General features: G+C 37.8%; 1 protein-coding gene across 1 annotated transcript in view; it reads left to right on the top strand.

The window, feature by feature from the left end:
- The window catches only part of Stxbp4 (syntaxin binding protein 4), a 166,100-nt gene that overhangs the window by 39,866 nt on the left and 113,835 nt on the right, over nt 1-12,399 (top strand). The window contains exons 9-10 of the mRNA XM_005350526.3: nt 6,783-6,879; nt 9,209-9,300. Of these exons, the coding sequence (XP_005350583.1) occupies nt 6,783-6,879; nt 9,209-9,300 (189 nt within the window). The remainder of the gene's footprint in view (nt 1-6,782; nt 6,880-9,208; nt 9,301-12,399) is intronic.

Raw genomic sequence — 12,399 nt, 5'->3', positions numbered from 1 at the left:
GAGTTTCAATTATTTAATAACATTGAAGTTTGGAAGTTCATAGTAGTTCACTAGTGTAAAGTACAAATAAAGCCTTTGGTTCTAATCTAACATGCAAATTAGTTTCTCTTTGGCTAGGATGATAGCTCACTGCATGGTAATGTGCTTGCCATCTAGACATCTGAGTTCAGTCCCTTAGAACTCACATTTTAAAAAGCCAGGCTTGTGGAAAAGTACAGATAAGCAGGTCCCTGGAGTCCACTGGCCAGGGAGTTGTATTAGTTGGCTTTTATGGCAACTTGACACAGCTGAAGTCATCTGGGAAGGATTCCCACTTACAAACAAACAAAGCACAAATGCCATCCTCAGGTTGGCTTGTAGGCAAGTATGTCGGATATTTTCTTGATTAATTATTGATGTGGGTGGGTCCAGCCTACAGTGGGTACTGCCAACCCTTGACAAGTTGGTCCTGGGTTGTATAAGAAAGCAGGCTGAGCAAGCCATGGTTAGCAAGCCAGGAAGCAGACCCGTCCAAGGCCTCTGCTTCAGTTCCTGCCTCCAGGTTCTGACTGGAGGTCCTGGCCTGACTCCCTCTAGTTTTGGCCTGAGATTTGTAAGTTGAAATAATGCTTTCTTCCTCGAGTTGCTTTGGTCGTGGTGCTGACCACAGAAATAAAACCACCAGCTAGCATGCCAGCTTAGCCTACATGGCAAGCTCCACGCCAATGTCTCAAAAAACAAGGTGGAAAGTGGTTGAGGAATAACAGTCAATTTCTCCTCTGGTGTTGATACAGAGATGTGTGCCCATATATATGTACCCACCGCACCCACACACAGAATATATGATATATTGCAAGCTGTAACTGAAATTATAACAAAGTTTAGTAGCCTTCATATACAGTGGCAGTAAGTGCAATGAATTAATGCAACATTGTTCATTATTTTAAAAACTAAAGGATTATTAAATTGTAAAGAAGAAAGTAGTCAGGTCCAAATGGAATTTAAAGAGATGATGGCAATGCACTAAGGTACTAACAAATATCCCTAGGAAGAGGAAAGCATTGAGAGCATCATTACAAGTAACAGAAGATGATTAAGACAAAAGTAAATTAATTAATTAATAAAAAAGGTGACAAGTGCTTTAAAATTGATGGAGTTTCTGAGGAGCTGAGAAAAAAACTGTACCACATTTGGATACAGTGCTGGAATTCAACACCCTCTGTTGTCCTGTGAGATTAGATGCTGACTTTCATGTTTGTAGAAGAAAATGAAATTGAATAGCTAGAACAAACACATTGTAATTAGAATAAACATCATAATTATTTTCATCTTTCTACCTTTGCTTGGTTCCAAGTAGTGCCTTTCTCACCACCAATTTAAATCTTCCTATTGTTTAAATGATGATCAAATCTATCTCTTTTCCCAGAATTTTCTGACTATGTTTGCTTACACAAATACTGCCATATTTTAATATTCGTTAGCGGTAACCATTGTGCTGTACTGCCTTATATTCCCTCTCTGTGTTCTATTGATTAGATTGAATATTTCTTTATCCATAATACCTACCTACTTAAGCCCAGGGTTTTGTTTGTTTGTTTGTTTGTTTGTTTGGTTTGTTTTGCCATATAGCAGAGAACATATGTCTTTTCTCACCTGTTACTAGTTTCCAGGCAGAAGTACCCTTCCAAAACAAGAGGAAACTATGGGTTTTACTTCTCACAGAAGCCTTCTGAAATGAAAACCCTAATAAGCTGGGAAATCTGTGTACATTTGTGACTAGTTTTAGAACAAAGTCTGACCATTGTTGTACAAGGATGACGAGGAAGTGGGGATATGAAATGAGCTAATAATAGTAAGAGAGGGAACTTTGAAAGGCTGGTTTAGTTAACAGTGTACTGTTAGAACAATTGCAGAACACACACAGTAGATGGAAAATATACAACAGGGTGAGCTGTGATAATTTTTTTAAGTTTTTTATTCATTTTACATACCAACCACAGTCCCCCCCCCCCCCCATCCACTCCTTTGAAAGGGTAAGGCCTCCCATGATGAGTAACAAAGCCTGGCACAGTCCCTCCCTGCCGCATCAAGACTGAGGAAGGCATCCCACCATTGAGAAGGGGCTCCAAAAAGTCAGCTCATATGCCAGGGATAGATCCTGGTCCCACTTCCAGGGGCCCGACAAACAGATCTAGCCACACAACTGTCACCCACATACAGAGTGCCTACTTTGGTTCATGTAGGCTCCCCAGCTGTCATTCTAGAGTCCATGAACTCCCACAAGCTGGGGTCAGCTGTCTCTGGGTTTCCCTGTCATGATCTTGACCCCCCCCCCCCTTGCTCATATACTCCCTCCTCCCTCTCTTTGTCTAGACTTCCTGAGCTTGGCCTGTAACTTTGGTTTGGATCTCTACATCTGCTTCCATCAGTTACTGGATGAAGGTTTATGATGACAGTTAGGGTAGTCACCAATGTGATTACAGGAGAAGGCCAATTCAGGCCCCATCTCAGCTATTACTAGGAGTCTTATCTGGGGCCATCCTTGTGGGTTCCTGGGAATTTCCCTAGCACCAGGTTTCTCCCTAGCCTCATAATAGCTCCCTCCATCAAGATATCTCTTTTATTGCTCTCCCACTTTATCCCTCCCCAAACTCAACCATCCTGTTACCTCATGTTTTCATCCCCTGTTCCGTCCTCCCCAGTCTCTCCCATCCTTTCCCCAGTTTACTCAGGAGATCTCATCTATTTCCCCTTCCAAGGACAATCCATGTATCCCTCTTAGGGTCCTCCTTGTTACCTAGCTTACCTGGGGCTGTGGATTGTAGCCTGCTTATCCTTGGCTTTACATCTGGTATCCACTTATGAGTGAGTACATACCATGTTTGGCTTTCTGGTTCTGGGTTACCACACTCAGAATGAATTTTTTTTTAGTTCCATTCATTTGCCTGCAAATTTCATGATGTCATTGTTTTTTTACAGCTGAGTGATACTCCATTGTGTAAATATACCCTGTTTTCTTTATCTATTCTTAGATGGGGGTCATCTAGGTTGTTTCCAGGTTATTGCAAATGTCCTTTTGGTATGATTGAGCATTCTTTGGGTATATGCCCATGTAGTCTGAGGTTCTGTCCTGCCCAGTTCTCACAATTGTTAAGTTCCAAAGAAAAATCACACTAAGGTCTATATTAATGGTAAACCGATTGGCCCATTAGCTCAGGCTTCTTATTAACTCTTATAATGCATATTATTAGCCCATTATTCTTATCTATGTTAGCCACATGGCTCAATACCTTTTTCAGGGGGCAGGTCACATCTTCCTTCTTCTGTGTCTGAGGTAACACTGCCAACCAGGAGTTCTTTCTTCCCAGAATTCTATTCTCATTGACCTGCCTCTACTTCCTGTCTGGTTGTCCCACCTATACTTCCTGCCTGGCTACTGGCCAATCAGCGTTTATTTAAAACATAATTGACAGACTACAGATCATTGCCCCACACCATGCCCAAGAGTGGAATAGCTGGGTGCTGAGGTAGATTGATTCCCAATTTTCTGAGAAACTGCCATATTAGTTTCCAAAGTGGCTATACAAGTTTGCATTCCCACCAGCAATGAAGGAATGCTCCTATTACTCCACATCCTCTCCAACATAAGTTGTCATCAGTGTTTTTGATCTTGGCCATTCTGATACATGTAAAATGGTATCTCAGAGTTGTTTTGATTTGCATTTCCCTGATGACTAAGGCTATTGAGCAAGTCCTTAAATGCCTTTTGGCCATTTGAGATTTTTCTGTTGAGAATTCTCTGTTTAGATCTATACCCCCATTTTTTTTAATTGAATTGTTTGAGTTTGTTGATGTCTAGTTTCTTGGATTCTTCATATATTTTGGAGATCAGCCCTCTGTCAGATTATGTGGGAGTGGTAAAGATCGTTTCCCATTCTGTAGGCTGCCATTTTGTCTTATTAACCATGTCTTTTGCCTTACAGAAGTCTTTATATACAGATAACTTTTAAACATTACATAGAGCAAAGCTTAATCTGTAAAAAAAAATGTTTAATAAGTGTAAGTTTATACAAAGTCATCATATTCAGAGGAAAAAAACCTGAAAAAAACCACATAAACTGGTAATAGTTAATGTCCCCAGAGCAGTGGGTCCCAACATCAGGAGAATAGTTTTCTTTCTCAGAGGACATTGGGCAATATCTACTGTTGGTTGTCAGTAGTGCAAACCAAATCCAGATTCCCAACCAGTACTAAAACTTATATCTGAAAACACTATGTCCTAAAATTTAAATAATATTTCTAACAACTTGTTTTGATAGCAAACATGCAAAATATGCCTCATTTTCTGGTAACTAGAAGAATTCAAATTAACAACATATTTCTGATATTGTCACAAATCTTCATTTGTGAAAACAACAAATTCTGTTCTGTTCAGAATGTAAGAAGCTAAGATTGTTTATATTTTGCTGGCATGTGTAAAAGAATAATCATAGTTCTCATAGTTGAAGAACAATAGAGGACAGTAGAGTGGATACTATGTCTGTGGCTCATCACCATCTCTTTTTAAAAATTAATTTATGTATTTATCTATTTTGGTTTTAGAAGACAGAGTTTCTTTGTGAAACAGCCCTAGCTGTCATGGAACTAGCTCTTGTCGAACAGGCTGACCTCAAACTCACAGAAATCCTTCTGTCTCTGCCTCCCGAGTGCTGGGAATAAAGGTGTGCATCATCACCTCCTCTTATATGCATATGCAGTGAAAAAATTTATATGCATCTATAAAAGAAGAGATGTATAGTGTTTTATAATAAAATCTTGATGTAATTATAAATGTCTATCAATCAGAGAATGGATAATAAATTAAAATATATTCATTCAAGGCAATACAACAAAAAAAGTAAATTATGTATGTAGGTAATACTAAGCAATTGCAAAATAATTAAGTTAAGATAAAATTAAAAATTTGTAGTTATCCTTTTAGGTTATATTATTTGTATAAAATTCTAAGTACACACATTCAAGTGGACATTAATTAGGGAACATGTACCTGGATACTAAGTAATAATAAAGAATGGGCAAGAGGAATGTGTTGACTTTAGGGTAGCATTTACTGTGATGATTGATAGATGAAGCTTTCGACCCAATCTGTTGTCTTATTTCTTGAAAATATGTATGTACTTTAAATAAATATCATTGAATATTTTAAGATAGCCAATACATAGGTATTTGATTTCTCTTTAAAAAATATTTATAAATATTTAAAAAATATTTATAAGATGAAAAGACATACACATACACAAATGCTAAAAATCTTTCTTGATGTTATCTTAACAGTAATTCTGGCTTTGTTATGGTAGATGAATGGTTCTAGACAAACCTTCAAAACACTTTAAGAATCTTTCCTGATACTCTACCTTCTTTCTGTTTCTTTCCACTGCGCCCAGTCAAATTGTGTGTTTGCCTATAAGATAAACAAATGCTTTTCTTGATAGTAGGCACTCTATACACCTGCATTAAATAAAACCATGTGCTTACTAAAACTATTTGCATGTTCTCACCCTAAAGACCGTATGACTTTTGAGGCTAGAGACTACGTTGTTTGTTGATACCGTTGCACAGAATCACGTGCCTGAAAAACAGCACCAAACAAGTCTGGTTAAAGGACTTGAACATATTCCAAATGAGAAGACATTTGACAAGCATAATTACCTTTAATAACTTTTGTTTAGGTTGAATTTAACTGACACAGTATGTACTCTTGCTAAAATCCAGTGATAGGGCACCCAGTCAGTTCTTATGCATTCAAAGTAGTTTGCAATATATATAATCCCAAATAGCAGTGGTTTCCTTTGGAAACAATGCTCTTACCATAAAGAAGTCCAGAAGAAAATAACCAGGGAGAAGCACAGAGACTCCCAATGTCAAGGACCAACATTTCAGCCTTTCAGATAGGCTGCCTATTTCACTATCATCGTGGAGGTGCCTGGTGAGTTAGGGTGCCTGATTACTTCTTTCTTTTTCCCCTTTTCTTAAGGCAAAGGGGAGAACCACTTCCTCTGCTTTTGATAGGAGACTTCCTGCATGCTCTCCAGCACTTCCGCATTAGCTAGCACATAGCCCCAGGACCTCATCAAAGTGGGCTGCAAATGTCTTTTAACTGGAAGTTATGGCTGATTCTATCTAAGGCTAAAGATCATAAAGGACAGGAGAGTACAAGTGGAAGCATCTACTTTTTTTTTTAATTGTAAAGACAGAAGTTACTTTACCCCAAGAGAAATCAGGTCGTCATCAGGTCAGCCTGCTGGAGAAATAAGTGTTAGGGAAACCTTTTCTTTATTTTCTTTGGAGTTATGTGTAGCCCTAAACCAGCCAAAATTAAGAATATTTTCCATTTAACACAATTCTATCAACTTCATTTCTATTCTCAAGATAGCAACCAAATGCTTTTCATGTTTTTTTAATGTTATCTATAAATTTGACTTCAGTAAAAATTTTCTGTTATTTTTCTTCTGCAAAAATCACATAGACTAGAAAATATTTCTTTTTTCTGGACTTGCTGTCATGTTTGTAAATATGGCATTTGCCAGGATATTTGCTGTGGGGGTGGGAGGCAGCAGGCTTAGGAAGGTAATCGTTTATAAGGGAGTTAACCTACAGTCAACAAACTTTTTAAGGGGTCTAATTCTGGTCACAGTTCCCCAGTGGTGATTTGATTTTCCACTACATTGTAAAATATAGTTCTAGTGAAATGTTTTACCCTTTGGAGGTTTGAAAATTGCTTCACGTAGTCTATTTCCTTCCAGGCTCTCAATTACCTCGGTATTCAGCCAACAAAGGAACAACATGAAGCCCTGAGACAGCAAGTCCAGGCCGACTCAAAGGGGACAGTGTCTTTTGGAGGTAATGCCTTCTGTGCATCATGCTGTGTTCTCACAGATAGTCGGTGGAAGTTACTGTGACCTATTTTCCTGAAGACAGCTTGCTCCTCAGAGGGAGAATGAAAAGTCACATCATGCTACTGCAAATTCCTTAATAGGTACATTAAAACGAGCCATTGATGCCAACCTGGCTGGGTCAGCAAAAGAGAGACCTTTATCAGGCCCCTTCAGCGCTAAATATCATTAGTCAATCACAATTTTTTACATGTTTTATTTACTGCTTTAATAATAACAAAAGAAATTAGTACAAAATACACAAATTTTAATTTCACTAAATACTTCTACTTTTTTTTTTTTCAGATAGTGGAATGGGAAGTTTTTGTTGCATAGAGTAGTTATTCTTAGAGATGGCGTAATGCACCAAGATTTCCACTCTTGGCATATTGATGGTTTCTCAGTAGCTCTTATTACAAATCTGTATTTATTGACATTTTATAAACCTGCATTTATACTTTCAAATGTAGCAATTTCCTCTCTTTTTTAATAGGATAACCCCTACAGTGGTTTGGAATTTTGATATCTATCACTAAATTATGAACCAAAAACTATTTCCTATTTGTCTATTCTACTACTTGAATGTAATGGTTACTTTCTTTCTAGCATTTTTTTCTATAGTACATATAATAATTGCTACATTGTATCATTTTAAAACATCTCTGATGAAATAAAGAAGTTTACTTTTTATATTTGAAATGAGGAAAAACAGATATTTGGGGTTCCATCTCCTCTTGCAAATCATCCCCCAAATAGTAGTAACAGCAAACAGAAATATACATACCACTACAACAACAAACCCCCACCACACGCACGCACACACACACACACACACACACACACACACACATACACGCACGCATGCACACACACATGCGCACACACACACACACACGCACACGCTCAACGCGCACACGCACATACACACACACACACATTTATAAGGACAGAGATGGGTGCAGAGAGCACAGTACCTACATTAGCGTGCGAGGCAGGAGAAGCCCAGGCATCTGAAGATGGAGGGCTCACAGGCAGGGCAAGCTAGTATAGAGTACCACTATCACTTTAGGCTGGTTTATGCTACATATTGAAATCAGAGTTCTTAGACATGCTAATACATTTATTCATGCTAGCTTTTCCCTTTCTCAAGCAGTGTAGCACCTATTATTTCTGTAATCTTCCAGGGGGAATGGTACTTACTTCATTAATAAATTAAACCAGAGATATTGTGGAGCTATACTTACTAGCAGCAGGGGAATTTGGAGTTGTCTGTGGTGACTCATTGCTCAAAACGTGTACCCCGATGCTCAGTGACATTTGCATCCATGTTTATAATCTTAGCAGGGGATTTAAGGCATGTCTCTCAAGAACCTAAACAAAAATGCCAGCAGACCACCAGACTGTTTTCCCAATAATAAAATAGTCTTTCCAGTTGACAAGGCTTGCTATGCACACATAATTTCCAGCCAATTTCTTAGTGCCTTATTGTTAAACATAAACTCAAAAGTCAAAGATTTCTGGACATTTGATAAGATCACATAAAATATGGAACCCGAAAGTATCAGATGAACAGAAAAAAAGGAAACAGAAATGGTAAGAGCAGAAGATAATGTTAGGTAAACTAATTAATATCCTTAAAAAGATGAGAAAAGATAATTCACCCGTGAAGTAAGAGCAGAAATTTGTAAAGTGAAAACAGAGAACATTTATTTGACACTACAGTGTAACAGGTCCAATTAAAACTTACTGTGGATACGTAAATGAGCAGACCATCCCAGTGTATCTAAGTTATGGGCTGTTCTGATGCTCAGTTTGCCAGTTGACCTCAGTAAGTTTAAGATTTGCTCCTCTGTAGACTAGGGGATCTGCCTCAGAGGATGAAGGAATGGGGTCAGGATGGTTGGTCTCTAAGCACATATAGTTGTTGTATAGACTCACTGTTGCTGTTAATATGAACCCTTTGATTCTTTCTTTCTGAAAAGCCGTGTCATAATATTGCCTATTTTTCCAGAGAGCATTGTATGCATAATGTGAGAATTAGAAAATTAGATGTCTGTGTTATGTGTTTGCCTTGTTGTTTCTTAACTGAATTATGTGACCAAAGCTAATTGAAGGAGAGAAAAAATGGCTTCTCTATTATTTGAGTTTATATTTTCCTGTCACTTTGACCAGTACAATTTTAGGATAATTTATGTAGGTTAACTTGAAGCTCATAATTTTATCTTCCCAGAGAAGAAAGAAATACTTGTTTGGATGAAAATAAATGCTATGTTCTTATCAAAATGTGTTAATTTCAGACTTTGTCCAGGTTGCCAGAAATTTGTTTTGCTTGCATTTGGATGAAGTAAATGTTGGTGTTCATGAAATCTCCAGTATCTTGGACTCACAGGTAGAGTATGCTATCTAAGTTTTATGTGTTAATCAAGTGTAGGGTTGAATATTGTGGGGTCATATAAGTATGACCCTCTCTCCAGTCTCCACTGGCTTTTAATTTCTTAAATCATGTGGTTGTATAGACCTGAGCTTGTCTCTAGTACTCACACAGAGGTAGGACTTGAGCACCGCTAATCCCAGTCTCAGTAGGCAGACAGAATTTCTAGGACCTTGCTGGCCTATTGAGCTGGCATGAATACTAGGTTCGATGAGAGACCTGGTCTCTAAAACAATGGTGGAAAATAAATGAGAAATATGCCTGATGTCAGCCTCTTTCTTTATATACATACACGTGTGTGCTCATGTACATGGACACAAGTGCACACAGGTTCATAAACACACAACAAATATGTAAAACTATACGTTAATCAAAAGTAGAAGGTTCTTCTGTCTCCTGCTTTCTCAGGCCCCCGTGCTACATTCCACCCCTCAGTTCAGCGATATTGACCATCTGCCATGTGGGAAGGCATGCATTATCAGTAGCTAGAAACAGAGCCATGCAAATGCCCATCCTAACCTGTCTGGAATCATTGCCTGTAAGTGCATACTCCATTATACATTACAATCTGCACCGTTCCCATGAGACATGATGGTAAGGACATACATTACTAAACCCAACCTACTCTCCTCCTCATGTGCTCCATTTCAGTCACTAATGACAATCCCCTACTCAGAAAAGTCGGGGCAACCACACTTGGGCTAGCTCAAACAAAACGAAGTTTTGCTAGCTTTTATGTCCTAGTAAAATATAATTAGGAAGCTTATTGACTTTATTAGTCATTTAATCTACAGAACTTTGAAATTTACATCATCAAATTGTTTAGTTCTTTCTGTTATGGATTGTTGGTATTTACTGTTCAAGGGAAATGTTCAGCCCAAATATACACTACATGTAATTACATACAGAATTAACTGAGAATGGATTCTTGCTTATGTATATATAACTGCTTGTCCTTGTTTCTCTATCACCTAGAAACCTATCCTTCTGTGATTCTCCTATTGACTGGAAAGCAAAATTAAGCATATAGTAAAGATCTAACTGTGTATGTAGCTTCTTTATCCTACTGTCTGTTCTATTCATTTATTTCTCTTTGCTAGTACGTTATTTTTCAATTACTTAATACTGGGTTTATTGATACTGTTAAGCTAAGAATGTTGTTGTTAGCTTCTTGCTTTTTATTTGAAGTTGATATTTTAGATGATTTTGCCATGATATCAACTATTTGTGGTTCTTACCTTATAGTAATTGCATTGAATTTGTAGAATGATTTGGTTATGAACTGAGCATTTCTCTTATTTATATCTTTGTTCTTCTTTTGAAAAGAGAAATAAGTATGACATGCTTCATATACATCTCAAATATTTCTATCAGGTTAACTACCAAATATGGTATAATTTGTGATATTATTAGAATAAAGAATTTTTATTTTTATCACTAGATTTATTTTATATGGCATGAGAGTATACTGTTAGACATATACTTTAGATGGGTACAAATATTGAGTATCGTCTTCTCTACTATACTTTCTTGTATTTTCTTAACTCAATGGTATATTATCCTAGTGTTTTTTGTTTCCAATAATTATACTTTTTGTAACACTTTACAGTTCATCTAATAGAATTCAAATGCAATAGTTTTTAGTGCCTGTAATTGTTCTTTTAAATTTATACACCAATATTTTATACTTAGAAATTGAGCTTTCATTTTATATATTAGCTCGCCCATTCTCTATATACCTTGAATGATATCCTGCTACAGCTTTATATTTAAAAGTTTTTATTTTCTATTTAAATTTATAAATAAGAAAATTCCCTTGTCTTTTCCTCTGAAAATTTGCACACTAACCCACCTTTCATAATTATAGAGCTCTAATTGTAGTAGTGCATTTTTTGTTACTATAATGAACTGCCTAAAGCTGGTTAAGTTAAGAAGTCTTTCTAGCTGGCAGCTCTACAGTCACAAAGTTGAAGAGATTGGAGAAGGTCAGTGGATGGACCTGTGGGGAAGGACTGTAGGCAGATGGTATCACAAAGGCAGGAACCCTCATGAGAATAAGTGATCACATTTTGAAAACCAAAAAGCAATTGCCTTTCAATAGGCCTTACATCCTGAAAACCCTCCACCTCACCCCTGCACACACAGGACCATGTCTCCAAAACATGAATCCTTTAAGAACGAACCACGTCCAAGCCATAGCCTGATTGCTTTTAAATAATAGGTCTTATGGACAGGGAGCTTCAATACTGGTATTAGTTATATGTTTCTAGAAATGCAGAGCCTAGCTGCATGACTAGCTTATTGAAAAAAATAAACCTGATCCTCTAAAGATTACTTATGCCACATTTTTGTAACATTTCAAACCACTTTTTTTTTTTTTTTTTTTTTTTGCTTTTTCGAGACAGGGTTTCTCTGTGGCTTTGGAGCCTGTCCTGGAACTAGCTCTGTAGACCAGGCTAGTCTCGAACTCACAGAGATCCGCCTGCCTCTGCCTCCCGAGTGCTGGGATTAAAGGCGTGCGCCACCATCGCCCGGCTCAAACCACTTTTTTAAAATATTTATTTATTTATTATGTATACAATATTCTGTGTGTATGCCTGCAGGTCAGAAGAGGGCACTAGACCCCATTACAGATGGTTGTGAGCCACCATGTGGTTGCTGGGAATTGAACTCAGGACCTTTGGAAGAGCAGGCAATGCTCTTAACCTCTAAGCCGTCTCTCCAGCCCCTCAAACCACTTTTTAAAAAAATCAATAATTTATTTATCACTGATCATTTTACTCATCACGGTCACCCGAAAACCTAGCTGCTCAGTTGCTGTGAGGAGAGAACCTGGCTATTCAGAATGAAGGCACAGACTTATTACAAGGAATCCTGTGGCATTTAGCAAAACCTGAACTTTAGAGCCCTCTTTCCATCTGCAGATGCTGGTCTTAAGCGCTTAGCTACCGAACGTTCCAGGCAGATACGTCTGTCTCTGACTGCTGAAGAGTTCTCGAGGTTGATACACCCATTCCTCTAGCCAAGGCAATGCTGGTTCATGATGTGCCAGTAATG

Source organism: Microtus ochrogaster, chromosome 7, assembly GCF_000317375.1.
Source record: "Microtus ochrogaster isolate Prairie Vole_2 chromosome 7, MicOch1.0, whole genome shotgun sequence".
NCBI lineage: Eukaryota > Metazoa > Chordata > Mammalia > Rodentia > Cricetidae > Microtus > Microtus ochrogaster.
Note: the sequence above shows the minus strand (reverse complement) of the source record. Positions and strands in the feature narration are given on the sequence as shown.